This window comes from Branchiostoma lanceolatum, chromosome 3, assembly GCF_035083965.1.
Source record: "Branchiostoma lanceolatum isolate klBraLanc5 chromosome 3, klBraLanc5.hap2, whole genome shotgun sequence".
Lineage (NCBI taxonomy): Eukaryota > Metazoa > Chordata > Leptocardii > Amphioxiformes > Branchiostomatidae > Branchiostoma > Branchiostoma lanceolatum.
This window is the reverse complement of record NC_089724.1, coordinates 27,783,509-27,798,657: the sequence shown is the minus strand read 5'-3', so window position 1 is coordinate 27,798,657 and position 15,149 is coordinate 27,783,509. Positions and strand designations below refer to the sequence as shown.

The 15,149-nt window shown below is 42.1% G+C and overlaps 1 protein-coding gene across 1 annotated transcript in view; it reads right to left on the bottom strand.

Annotated features, from left to right (window-relative positions):
- The window catches only part of LOC136429508 (uncharacterized), a 49,994-nt gene extending 44,518 nt beyond the window's left edge, over nucleotides 1-5,476 (bottom strand). The window contains exons 1-5 of the mRNA XM_066419340.1: nucleotides 5,165-5,476; nucleotides 4,203-4,344; nucleotides 2,651-2,966; nucleotides 1,303-1,604; nucleotides 374-695 (exon numbers count right to left, since the gene is read on the bottom strand). Of these exons, the coding sequence (XP_066275437.1) occupies nucleotides 374-695; nucleotides 1,303-1,604; nucleotides 2,651-2,966; nucleotides 4,203-4,344; nucleotides 5,165-5,476 (1,394 nt within the window). The remainder of the gene's footprint in view (nucleotides 1-373; nucleotides 696-1,302; nucleotides 1,605-2,650; nucleotides 2,967-4,202; nucleotides 4,345-5,164) is intronic.
- Nucleotides 5,477-15,149: the final 9,673 nt, after the last annotated feature.

Below are 15,149 nucleotides of genomic sequence, written 5' to 3'. Positions count from 1 at the left end.
ACAAATCTTTGGATGGATAGATTACATGACTCGTGGTTTTTATATATAAATATTTTTCCTACTTTGCAACGTCCTTCTTTGCCTTTCTTCTGAGGCGACTTTCTTTTTTATTTCTTAGCCTCTGTACCATCCTCACCTAATATCACGTCTTCTAATACGTCTTCATCCCTCATTCTTCACCATTCCCTGCCTTGTTTTTTCTTCAATCCACTTACATCCTCATTTTAAAGTCAACATTGCGATGCAAAGATTTGGGCCTGTCGGTTAAGAAGCTGATCTCCAAACGGGATAGTCGGGGGATCGAAACTTTCTTCACAACATGTACTTAGGGATTACCATAGCTGTCTTCTATGTCATCTTTAATTGTCCGTACCTTGTGAGTAATACGTTTGTGGAGTCTTGCCATAGATGGACGCCGGTGGTTGTGCTGTCTCCATAATGTAGTATGGGTCCTGACTCTCCAGTTGGGTACACGGAGGCCAGGATGGTGAGGGAGTAGCGTGTGTCCAGCGTCCCGTCGTCCGGGATCTCGATGTAGGAGGTAGTGCTGCCGGACAACACGTACGCACCTTCGGGTTCGCCGTACACGCCACTCCCAAGGGCCACGTTCGACCCGGTGACATCATTTCCGTTTCCGCTGATGTCCGCCAGACTGTACTGCTTGTTGAGAGGCCACAGGCCAGCCGGTTGCACTGCTGCTTGGAAACATTTAGGATAATAACGATTATTTCTTGGACGAACAGGTCGATGTGATTCGCTGAAGAAAAATGCAAAATTTCATAATAGTAAACTGGACTCTCTTCGGGGCAAAAGGGATTTTGTGGACACCTGGTAGTAGGTCAAAGCGGTAGGAGGTAATTGGCCAACTTCCATGGTTGACCAATTATACTCCTACCGCGTAAAACTAATTCCGAATACTCGAGTGTCAAAGATTGTACCGGCGGCGGAAAGCCTCTTCTGCCCTGAATAGAGCCCGGTCAACCAACGGTCGACTGGATGCCAGGTTAACTTGGTCAGTGACTAAACTGGTGAACGATGCCATACATCAGCAGTAATTTCTTAGCAGATCTACACAGTGCACCGAAAATCGTATATGCCAGCCAGATAAGCTCCAGTCAGCCAGATAAGCTCCAGTCCGCACCGTAGGTGGAGCTTACTGCACTGTGTAGATCTGCTAAGAGATTACTGCTGATGTATGGCTTATCAGGCTAGCATATACGATTTTCGGTGCACCGTGTATTAGGGCTAGCCATTGCTAACGTGCAATCAGAAATACAAATACATCAGAACTTCTCTTCTGACCTTTGCACTTTGCTGCAGCTTCCCTGATCTGCTCGATGTTCAAGGGGATGTTGTAAATCTGTAGACAGGCGATTCGCCCCGCAAAAATCCGGGAATCCCCGTCCATTAAGCCCACCCGGATGTCGTAGTCGGTTTCCGTCTCGAACGTTCCGACGTCCAGGGTTCCTACTTCTGTCCCGTCATGCCACAGTTTGACCTTGCCCGAAGGGTAACTGTAGGTCATGCCGACGAAGTTCCACTCGTTGAGGTTCAGAGTGGACACACTTATAGGGTCCTTATAAACGTGTTCACGGGTCAGCATTCTAGCAAGAAAGCAGATGGGGTACAAAAGGGGTAGTCAGAACATGTCAAAATGTCAAAGTGAATCGGCCAGAACATTCCAGTATAGATATGTAAAAGCCTACAACACACTCCCTACCAACATAACTACAACAAACCAAGTAGTATTTAAGATCATGATAAGAGAATAGACAGAAGCACAGAAAGACAAAAACCAGTCACTCAATTCATGGGTGCGAATAACATTTCGAAACAGTCAGACGTCTCAGACTGCATCACAAGTGACTAAAGGAAATGACTGAATATAGTTAGTCCATTTAGTCACTGACGAAAGGTAGCGGATGCTGACTGTTTCTAAATTTTATCTAGTCGCTTGTTAATGAGTATTTGTCATTTGGCATAGCAACCAGATGTTTTATCAACCTGTTTGCTTTCATTGGTTGTAAAAGCCATATATTTATCTCCATGAAAAAATACTTTTTCATGTGGATTTTGTTTTGCGCGCGTTTGCGTGTGTGTTTGCGTGTGTGTATGTTTGTGTCACCGTATGCTTAAATTCAACATAACTGAAGAACACGTAGATGGATTGTAATGGTATTTGGTATGTGGGTAGGTGTTGGGAGGAGAAAGGTCAAGGTCGATTTGGGGCCCCCTGGTATGTGTCACTGGAACTGCAATTGCGTATTTGTAATAATCTTCTAAGGAGAATAACTGAAGAAAGGAACAACAGACTTTTATGTTATTTGGTATGCAGGTAGGTTGGACAGAGATGCACAAACTGAAGTGCAAATTATGCAAATTGGGACTGAATTTACATAAGTGATTAGGAATATCTACACCTCTATTCTAGACATGTGGTTGGAAGTCACACCTGTCACATCTGTTAGTCCCAAATATAGGACACGAATTCCCCTGGTCCCAACAGCTGGTAATGAGGAAAATCTATACCTCCATAATAAAACACATCATAATCATATAAAACCAAATGTCATTGAGATTTTTGGTCTTCAGACTCTTGTTAACTTTGCGGCATCAGCGGTACCTTTCCTGCATCACATCGTTTTCTCACCTTCCCTGCAAGTGGTTTGTGCCAGTTTGCCAAAGGTGCACGCCGAAGTCGTCGGTTCTGTAGTTGAAGATGGGCCCATCTGTCCCTGTGGGGTACACGTAGGCCAGCATTGTTATGGAATACCGGGTGTCCAGCATCCCGTTGTTGGGGATCTCGATGTAGGAGGTGCTGCTTCCGGACAAGCTGTATGCCCCGTCGATCTCTCCGTGTACACCGTTCGCAGGGTATACGCCTACCCCGATTGCGTCATTTCCGTATCCGCTGACGTCACTCAGATGGGTGTGTCCGTTTAGCGGCCAGAAGCCAACAGGAGCAACTGTGGATATCGAAAACGGCCAAGATTAGAGCGGTACCCGGTGAATTAAAAAGTAAACTGCAGTCAACATTTGTTCGAGAGATATTTATCAGTTGTTGCGAACGGAATCACGTTTCGATTATCTTTACTTGCAACTGCGAATCACAGAAATATGCATCGGCACAAAAGTGAAGAAAAGAAAAGAAAAAAACTAATGAAGTGATACAATAACAAACAACAAAAAAGCGAAAAGATTCTTTGACGCCATTCACACTTTTGAATCGTTTGGATGCAGTGAATTATCAGGACGTTCAAAAACGTGATAAAAGTGTCGTTTTCCGGATTGCTTTATGCAATGATAAGAACACCCGAGCAACATGGGTGCTAAGCGTCCACCTCTGTAGAATTAAAGAGTTTTGCAAACTTTGCCAACTTTGAACGTAAAACGTGAACTTGTCTTCTCAATATTACATTTTCCAGGAAATAACCTCCTCGTAGGGGATAATCACCAGATAATCAGTTTTGATTCGGATAAAACCGTGGCACCTCAACTTATACAATGATATCCTTCATTACAAGAAAGAAAATGAAACGTTGTGTTAACGGGCAAAGAGTACCTGGATCCCGGCACTGATCTTTTCTTGGAACTTCATGTATCTTTCACCTGATTGAATCGCACTAAAGTACCCCAACCCAGCGTCCGGCCATGTCTTCGTGGAGAGGCCATAATAGCCACGGCCAGTTTGCGTTACACAGATCTAGCACCCTGACCAATCAAACTACGTGAATCACATTGAAACTCTGATTCGTATCAGCCATTTCCCGACAAATCCCTTTGTAACTTGCGTTAACGACTACATCTGACAAAACAAACTCTCCAGTGAGATGGTGGAAGGTGTCAGCTTTCCAAAGATGTTTTCAGATTGGTAATTTTGGCACTTTGGAAGTGATTGAAAGCGACCGCGATTTAACGTTTAGAAAAAAATAGTTTTTACCACTTTTCTCTTAACGTTAAATCGCAAGCTAGAAAGGGATTTGTCGGGAAATGGCTGATACGAATCTGAGTTTTAATGCGATTCACGTGGTTTGATTGGTCGGGGTGATCTAGACTACAAGTGTCTTGAATACAGAATAAAGGATCATTGACCTGCGCTCTAAATAAAATGACGAAAGTAAAATTTTCCCAGGCAGCAGAATCTTGAAAATGCTGAAGGCGGTTTCCTTCAAAGAGGAAGAAAATGAGCATTGATTTAGTACCTTCCCCGATATCAGCCCTCATGGAGATGTGTCCATACCACGTGACGGGGTGAAACTTGACGTAACGAGCGTGGAAGGGCCCGTTGTAGTCACCCAGCACGTGAGTCACCAGGCTGTTTCTGTCACTGTTACCTGTGAACACCTGCAGGATTGCACAATAGATTTGATTCATTTAAACATTTGTTTTGCAATGGAAGCTCCAATGAGTCCATGTATGTTCTTATTTAAACTTCATTGCATGAAAACCTTAAAAACCTAAATACGTACCGAAATCGAGTACAGTAGAGTACGTAGCAGAGTACGTAAAAAAACTGTTAAATGACATTTTCAGGTCTATGAAGTCTCAGCCTTACTTCCTGGTGTATGATAATGGAGGGTGATATATGTATGCTGTTAGTAATGGGGGGGGGGGGGCAATTGATTGAACATATGGTCTCCTAATCTACGCGTCTCGTAAATAGCTTCAATGTTGCGCCATGACCTTCAAGTTAATTTCTGCCCATTTTGTCATAGTAAACGACGGCAGTCAGTTCGAAACCTGGTACCGAGACTCTGGAAAAACGGATCTGTTGATAAGCAAGCAATGCATAATCATCGTAAGTTAAATGTAATTGCAACCTTCCATTTTTTCCTGCTTCTCAACAGAACGTTTTAAAGAGTCACGGTGTTTACTATAACGTCATGCTTTTACTATGACGCCATGCGTTTACTAGCGTCCTATTCGAGGGGCGTCCCTAACCGAAGCTAAGTACTCATTTTCACCCGAGTAAAGTTGGGAACGTCGTGTAAAGTGCCTTTCCCAAGGGCACAACGTCAACGGGACAAATCAAGGATTCGAACCCGGTATCTATGGGTTCTGGGGCCAAACACTATGCCACTACGTTATACGCAACCGCGACACCACTAGTGCCATTGGCGACACAAGCACTTAAAGGGTTTCTAGGTAAAGGTTGTCTACTTACGATTGTGTCTCCGTTGGTGTCCTTATAGTCCATTTCGTCGCCGCTGGAGTTCCCGTACGAAATACTATATGACGTCACCCATTGGTCATAAAGTCCCTGTCGTCCTTGGGTCCTGATAACCCCGACTGTTGACCTTTGGCCCAGGTCGAACAGGAGCCACTGATTGCCGTCATTTGCGCCGGCTGCCCACGACCCGGCACGGCCGGAAGCTTCTTTGAAGTCCAGCAGCGCGTTGGTAGCTCCATGGTTTCCTGGCCACTCCGATGATGCTGTAATCGCCGCTGTTTTAACAGAGACAAACGTAGAAAGCATTCAAACAGTATATAAGGCCATGTTGATTTGATTATAATGGATGACATTTGGGCGCGCATCAATTTGCGGTCGTTAAAATTCTGCTATACAGCTGCAAAATAATAATATATATGCTGTAAGTTATATTTCAAAAAAGAAGATATGAAGGAACAAAAAAAAAATTCTATTTTTCGGTATACTATTCTGTGTTGTTAGCTTTGCTCATCCTTCCGGACCAAGTAGATTTCATAATAAAGGCAATCTTTTTGCCAAAAAATTATTTTTATTCGCACGCTTGCATATCAGTTTTTGAGTCCGGAGAGGATGTCATCCATATAATCTAATTAACATGGCCTAAATTCAAAACTCCAAAGGAGCGGGCGTGGTGATGTCACGGTTACGTAGAGATAGGTCCAGTTTACACAATCATGCATTTCCAAGCACAGTTTGAGCACCCAAGTCCGACTCAAGTGCGGTCTGTTTACACATTATCATTATTATAATTATGTTTAGCCATAAGTATGGCTAAACATATTGTTTTCTCTCATGTTTCTTCTTCTTCTTCTTCTTCTTCTCCTGTCAAATCTTCAAATGGATTCATCTCTGTCATTTTTTGACCAAATGACCTGAAATTTGGTACAGAGGTAATGTAGGCAAAAACCAATGTGCGTTCTTTTCCTTGTTTTGATATTGACCTTGAAAGTGATTTTATTGAGGTTTTTAGGCTATTTTTAGCATATCTTGGCCTCCTGCGCCCTGGTATTTCAACCGAATGACCTGAAATTTGCTGTATATGTGGCTTGAACAAATATTTAAAGGACTACATTCCCATTTTCGGCATACATATATTCAAAACGATTTATTTTGGGCTTTCTTGACAATATTTGCCGCTTCTGTCACTTTCAATACTACATATGACCTACAGGTCATTGACCCCTAGTGCCTTGCACCTGGCCAAGCTGGAAGTTTGCTTACGAGGAGGAAAGACCGGACATAAACATTTAACGTGATTATCGGGAAAACACCATGTTCCCTTAAACTCAGTGGTTAAATTGCAGTTTAGGAAATTTTATAACAGAAAACAAGTTAAATCAATGATTTTGTGAATGTTTATTCTAGCATTAGTTATTCCAGATATTTTCAAACTCCAAATTTTTCAACACAACACGGGAGATCGTTTCTCCTCAGACTGGCGCGACACTCCTGCCAAAATTGATTGATGATCTCTCTCTGCCGCCGACTTCATACATGATCAAAGGCGGGTGGTAGGCGGTGCGCGGGGGAAACTTAAACATATAATGTAGCGAAGTGTTGCACAAGGAATTCTCACGCTGAGGGGTACATGAAATAATGCTTACAAAATAGACCTCTATGAATCGGGCTACATTCAGCAATGGTAGACGGATTCGGGGCATGCCGCTCAAAACACATGGTCTCACTGGGGACAGGCGTTTTGGTCCCGCACGTTGTCGCAGCGGTGCGTCGCCGCTACGCGATCGAAAGCACGCCGCTGTCTGTCTCGGACCAACACTCTCCCGTGATGTGTAGCGTCCACCACCAGGCCTTCCTACATGTCCTACGTACGGGCGTATGGATCGTAGAATTCGGCAAAAAAGGAATGATTAGGCCAGTAGAGTCAGTCCCCGGTAAGGTCAATGATTCGCCCCTTTGCGCTAGCTTGTAACGTTAAATGAATGTACCCTCTGGTGGCCAAACTTTCTCCCTATTATCATCATGAGCTTGCGTTAGTCTGGTACTAGTGACTATTATGTGCCGGGAATGTTTATCTATCGCACGCCTTGGAAGGAAGTTCAACCATGAAAAATGGTCGGCCGTTGCGAAAATTTGGAATCCCATGCTGTTGATTTTCGTGATTGAATCTGTAAGAAAATATATTTTCATGTCGTTCATGTTTTTGGGACGGACGCCGGGACGGGGTGAATTTTTTCTATCATTTTCGTCCCGTTAGTAATGCAAATCGAATCGTGTTGCACAAGAGGCAAAACACTAAAAACGTGGGTCTTGTGGAGTGTTTTGGAGCGGGAAAATGCCGGATATTAGCGGTGCCGAACAGTGTACATCGTCGCGCGCGGGTGACGCTCCGTCAAAACAAATCCGCTGGTGGTCTAGCGCGGCCACCGAAAATAGGCAGAAACACACAGGAGGACTTAGCACCTTCGTTTATGAGGGCAATTGTGAAAATCTTTTGTTACAAATTGTTCGAACATTAACATTTGGATAGATGGTTTGAAACTGTTCTAAATAAAGAGATTTTTGTGTAGTTACGTTCGAAATGTTTCAAACGTATGTGAAATAAGTTCAAACATGTTATAAGTTTCAATTCTAATTGTTTGAACACTTTAGAACTATTGTGACTTAGACATTATTTTAATCAAAACAGTTCAAACATATTACAAATATTATATTAAAACCCTCTCGGTGACTTGGAATTGACTCAAATATGTTGTTTTTGGTCATTTCCTTCGTCTCCTGTCAAATCTTCATATGTATACTATGGAAAACTTCATTCTTCCCTGGGGTTGATCTTTTTTAATTCAATTTTGAACTGGGTTGATTATGCGCAAGAGTGTAATTTTCAGCGGATATTTTTCGACTGGTTTACATGGAAATGGCACGGAATATCCCATTCTTGCAAGGGGAGGATTCTTTAATTATTTCTTTCAATTTTGAGCTGGAATGATTATGAAAAAGTCCATTTTTTAGCAGAAGTGTATTTGTTAATCAATTAGTGGATATGGTTGTGGACTGGTCCATATTGTGTTGAGGTGCTACTGGAAGACTCAATTTTGGACTGGGGTGATTCATTTTTTTAGTGCAAGTATTTTAGAATGGTCCATTGTTATTTTGGGAGAGTCCTTTTTTTGCATGGCGAGGAGTATGGCTAAACATGCTGTATTTGCTCGCAAATGTTGCCTTTCTAGTTATTATTATTATACGCGGGGTGACTTGGAACGCCCAGGTGCACCCGTGGTGTGACGACCGCAGTGTTGTCTCGCTGTCAATCATGAAAAACTTGCACCGCAGAGTGCAGAAAGATATTATGTAGATACCGGAAAACTATGGAATAAAGAGTAACAAACAAATTTCCAAATTTGCGACATGTGCATTCACTGAGATTTGTATAGACCTTGGACCTCAGCATTGCATAACTCGCCGGGGATAGACTCGGAGTCGACTCGGTGCATTTACACACAAGTCAACGCGGCTTGAGTCCGACTTACGTATACCCCGGATGTAAACACAAACAGCGATCGCTCGTAGTGATGCCATAAGCTAGTTCACTGTTGCTACTACGCATGTGCAGTGTCAAAGGTGAAGGCCCCCGGCTTGTAAACAGTGCTCGTCTCGACATTGTCTAGATTTGCATAACAACGCCCCGACGGGTTTTGTTTACATCTCGAGGGCCTTTACCTTTGACGCTGCACATGCGTAGTAGCAACCGTGAACTAGCTTATTTAGGGTCAACGTTATTTCAGGGTGACCACTGCTTCAAAACCAACAAATCAATATGATTAAAATCACGATAGCTTATATCAAAATCGGCCCATAAAAACTAGATCATCAATCTATGTTGTTACATCTAAGCTATACTTTAGAATGAGGAACAGCCAAATTGTACTGCCCTAATTATGCTAACCAACTTTTACTTAGTAGACAGCTTTGAAAATTCAAAATTCCAACTCTGAATATAAATGTCTTATCTGAAACAGCTACTGTACAATTCCGAATTAGAGGATCGCTTTTGCTCTCCTCTACAGCCAACGCTTAAATCGTGAATTACTCAGCTGCATTTGTTAGAAACCAAACGCTTTTATAACTGATCGCCATTGTAGAATTCGAAATTTCTGTTATTGTTATCATCACATGTCAATGTAGATATCATCGCTGTTGATTACGGGTCCTTTGTTAGCATTATTGTATTACTTTTATCAACTCTGTTATACAAATTCATTTTGATGATCCCTGTTCCGTGATTGTGTTATTGATTGTATCTCTGTTAGTGGTGCAGCTTATATTAGCTCTAAGCTTGATCAGGGTATCCCTTTTTAATATATCTTGTCTTTGATTTTCGCAAAAAAAAAAAGAAATTAAGAACAGCACGAGCAGCTAGCTGGGTTACCCGATGCATGGAGCCACTTATACTCTCTACACGCACATTTAGTAGAATCAACTGAATGGAAACTTTACCTATTTTCCCCGGTCTGTATACAGAAAGGCGCCAGGCACCCCCGCACATTTCGGCCGAGTTTCCTGAACACGGTTGATTGCACTCAGAGTCTGGCCTGGCTGTTCCTATGCTGGCGAAGTTGACATCAGTCCCACAGAAGCACTCGGTTGTAGCTTCCATGCCTAAAAGAATGTTGGAGAAAAAGATAATGACAATAAGTGTGTGTGTGTGTGTGTGTGTGTGTGTGTGTGTGTGTGAGTGTGTGTGTGTGTGTGTGTGTGTGTGTGTGTGTGTGTGTGTGTGTGTGTGTGTGTGTGTGTGTGTGTGTGTGTGTGTGTGTGTGTGTGTGTGTGTGTGTGTGTGTTTGTGTTTCCGGACTACTGTAGTCAGCATAACTCAATAACCTCTTGATGAATAAGAATGAATATGGGTATGCGTGCAGGTGTTGGGAAATCAAAATTCACGGTCAATTTGGGTGCCCTGGTATGTAATCTTGCTACTATAGCAGAACTTTCATTTTTGCATCTTTTGACCTGAACGTGGTATCCTTGGCAGATAGCTTGTTTTTTTGCTAACTCTTTGTATTCATTTTCCTGCTTGCCCTTTGGACGCGGGCCAAGCTAACCTTTTCATCCTGCCAGTATCGTGCTACACCATCGCCTGCATGCCCCACATATATAGGCATACATGACATGGAACAATACCTCCGTTTCCAAGTAGGAGATGGAAATGTCCATTCAAGTAACAACATTTCCTATACTGCAATTGGCAATATCAAAACGCCGTATAGTGCCTGTTATTGAAACTTTGAAATATAATTAGTTCCCACCAATACCGGACAATATAACCATATATATGTGTCACATCCGTAAGACATTCGTGACCAGATGATGATGATGATGATCTTATGTGTCTCACCGTAGTAGATGTATCCATTTTTCTTGCAGTGAAGCCCGCAGGACTTGATGTCAGTTTTCGTGGCTCGTTCCCATGGTAACACGCGGGACGCTGAGCTGTCCACGTAACACCCCATGTACTCCGCTAGAGAAGAAATAGAATAACGTTAGAACTACCATAACGCGTAAGTGTGGGACATTACTTTTAACCTTTATTAACCAGTATTGAGAAATGTGTAGATAATTCACCCAACCTCATTTTGGCTTTTGTTTGGGTATGATTACTAAATTCAGTTAGATGGAATTGCATTTTCATACACATGAATCTATATTATTAGACTAGAAAAAGCGAATCAGCTTTGATTTTCATTCGTGACCTTGTTAAGATTTATCATAGCAGCATTTGCGAGTGAATACGTTATATTTCACTCCCATCCCTCCCCAAACAAAAATGGACTGTTTCAAAGACACTCCCTTACGAAATGTCGCATCTGTTAATAAACAGGTCAGTGGACGAAGAGTATCAATCAGAAAGATCAGAGATAACAGTTTACTCCCTATTTGAAAATATGAACAAAACGAACGGTCACGGACCATGAACAAGCTTGCGCCCTACTATGTTGTAGCAATTGTATATTGTTGTACCTTAGATATGTAATGATATATGTTGATAGAGTTATTAGGACTCAAATGACTGTCTATATCTGTTATATTGTATCTGACCCTTACCTCTTCCCTCATGACCTCAATGAAAAGCGGCCTGTGTGCCGATTTGGCCTTTTCGTGAATAAACAAAGGTTCAAACCAACAAACAAACAAACAACCAAACAAACAAACTAGATGTAATACCTGGTTGAACGGGTCCCGCACATAGGAGCAGAAGTAGCAGAGCCAACGGAACAGTGCAGCGTTCGGACATGTCGCGTCTGGCGACACTTCTGTAGAGATAGAACATGTAATGTTTTAAAATCCTGGGGCAAATACAGTCGTGCACTTGTATCTCCATAAATACCGTCAAACAGCAGAAAAATCGATCAACCGTTGAGTCTAAGAGCTGTAAATAACATTAACGACTGTCACAGTAATACGCCCAGTAATCTCTCGATCATCGTGCGATTTTTAGAGATCGGTGGATGTTCGCTGGTCCCTGAGCCCCGTCGATTGTAGATTTTCATGTAAAATTACACACGTGTCACGGTGATATTTAAGTTCGGTTAACTTCTGGCCATCAACAAATACGGCTCAAGCTCGTCGGCTTAAACACAGTACACTAATCCAATACTGTAAATTTTGCTATCTCACACGATGCAAGAGATCTTTAAAACAGAGATTGCCGATGGGCAGAATTCAGTGTAGAAGATCCGGACAACAGGCTAACCTGACTGAAGAATTCTAAAGCAGATATAGACAACGCTGAGCAAAATACTCCGCCCGACACCTACAGCCTGTGAAATAGGCGGTAATCATGGGTTTTGGTGTCATGGAAATGCACCGTGTTTGTCGGAAACTCTACACTAAGTATGATGTGGATGGATCTACGTAGATTCCGCTCTTTCCAAGTTGGTTACCCCCCGCATTATTGGTGTTGTAGGTGCTTACATGTAATGTAACATGACCTATTTACGTGCAGGAGCAGTTTGCGTCCAGTTTGGGTCATGTCTACATGTGGCGGTGTATTATGTCAAAGCCTGTTCTCATGAGTAACAAAGAACGTCATAAGTATGATCCTTAGCCATCTCTTTCTTTTATACAAAACAATGAGAGAGTTTTACGTCCAGCGATATAACAGAATTAACTCCGGAACCACTAACAACAAGTTGCACGGAAGCGCCATGCATGACGTATTTCATATGTAAGTCGAAACCGCGTACTTCATCATGTGTTTCTAACTTACACGATAGCTAGTATATTTTTAAGATAGCAAACGTTAAACCTTTCTTTGACATTCAGACTACCCATGGTGATTCGAGGTTTAAAACTCTTGCCAGTTTTAGGATGGATTGGACCCCCGCTCAGATGATAAATTTTTGCACAACAAACATAATGGCCATGCGTTTATCACGTGAACGCCACGTGCCGCTGATGTCGGGGAAATTCACAACACAAATAGTGTTTTCTTCCATCACGTCAGGCAAGCGGAGGGACAAACATCGGGACTTAACTGTCATTCGTCTGTAGACTACTTTCGACAGTTACTGTACAGTTTTTTTCTGGTCTATGTTCTTCAAACATAGCGCTAGAAGCACATTCAAGTATACATCATGTACTTCAGTATATATACATGTACATGCTCGCACTAGTTCTAGTTCTAGTTCTAGTTCTAGTTCTAGTTCTAGTTCTATAGTCTGTAAACCCCCTATTAGGGGTATCGCACAGACGGCGTTAAACAGGCGGAGAAAAACTTACAGACCATGCATTTGTCTTGTTAGAATAGCTGATATTTCTGCCCATTGATTTAACATTTGGCTCTGTCCGCTCGGTTTTAAGATGAATAACGTTTTTAACAAATCGGACGTTATTTGGTAATATTACGTACACTGATGTTCCGAGTATGTTGGTAACACTATGAATTTGCTGACTAACAATTTCTACTGTCTCGAGCTCGAGGTATATCTGACTCACAACAAAGGAGGATGATCTCATGAATAAAACATTCCGCGAACGCCAACTTCCGTTATGCAAATTGTTAGCAGATCTATATTCTTTGAACACCAGAACCCCTCCCCATGCCCCCCCCCCCAACAGTGAGCCCTGAATTACCCCCAAGATCTTTATCTTCTGTCAGACACACACACACGCACACACACACACACACACACACACACACACACGCACACACACACACACATACACGCACGCACACACACACACACACACACACACACACACACACACACACACACACACACAATGGTACGAAAAGGAAAGGTTGTCAACATTAGTTGCCACAGCTCCTAATCTGAAGTACCTTTTCCCATTAAGACTGAACGGAACAGCGTTTGTTGATTCAGTCTCCTGTACGTCAATAAAAAGTTATTATCTACGATATATAGAATCATAAAACGTATGATGATAATTTCATCAGGCATTGTGTCATGGTTCCTGTATGTCAATGGAAAACCACTTTATCGCAATGGTATCATCTTCAGGTGTTACTAACTCGGTTCAAGCGGAAAGAACTACATTGTACCAGCAAAAACAACATTCGGGAGATTAGACAGCTTAGACCACGGGTCTGTGTGTTTAAGCCTTGCTCTCCGCGGAGCTTTGCTTTTGTCGAGGCTGTCTGGCTGCAGCTGTCAATCACATGAACAGTTGGAGATGTTGAGAATTCTGTTACAGTCAAATTTCTGACACTCCCTGTTCTGAATGTTCATGCCTCGAAATAAGGAACGAGGATGGATCTAACGCTCTATTCTGCCACCATTGTAAAACATCATTATGCTATTAACATTAAAGGAAAAGTGAAGATCTATAAATTCTGTTACGTGTCTTGTATAATGATACTGTATCATGTAAAATGAATGATATTGCAGAATAGTAGGATAGAAAATATCACATTCTACGGCACATTTCTCCAGACTAGAGCGTTTTAGTGGAAATGTAGGTCGACTATGACGGCTTACAATCAACACCTAAGGCACATCTTCAGCACGTCGGAGCGACCTGCCATTGTGCTACACTAGTCGACTTCAACACGACAAACTTGGCAAACTGCGGTCAAAGACATAGGGTTTGATATAAAGAACCGACTTCGTAAAAATCGTCAACTTAGATTAGACTTGGTTTAGAACGCATCTTTTGAATAACAAATGCACGGATTTATAAACGAAGACCTTAACACAATGCAGGTTATAACAAATAAATAGTATACAGATACAATTATACATGGATTCGACTTCTTTGTAATTGTAAGAATATTACAGCAGATATGTTTCATAACCAAAGACTTGTCTAAACTTTTGGAAATATGAATTTGTCTGTATTGCATGTTAAACGCATTGGTGACTTGACCTTACTGACAGTATGTCCTAAATCTCCCTAAATCTTGTCTATCAAACAGACTATATGGGAGCTACACAAAGATTCTGCTCAGGGCACAGAACATATCTTGGACACAACATGCTACTCACAAAACAATATATGGAAGTCTTCTACGATTGTCTCAAAAGTTCCCCCCACTGCCGAGTAACATTGGTTGTACATTGCTGTCGAGCCAATCAAGAAATAGTTTCAGACGTCCTCCTATGAAAACCAAGAGGCCGAGGGCATTGCAGAAGTTAGACTTCTACTGACACTTAAGTTAGAGACACTGGAATTGAATATGAACACTTAGAGAAAATGATGCTTGATCGGGAAATGTGGAGTGAAATATGTACTTCTTGTTTGGTCCCGGCTGATACAGGCCGATAGATAATGATGATGAAATATCCACATGTCCCGCTTGTCAGGTCGGTCTACTTTGAAGGTAGTGATTATTTATTTTAGTGAGGATAAGATCTCTGGTAGTTTCTTTAACTCATCACAGGTGACAGCTTGCCCCGGGCCATATATACACCTGTTACCCTCTCCTTTTTTTCTGGTAAATTTGGAAGATAACTACGGAATG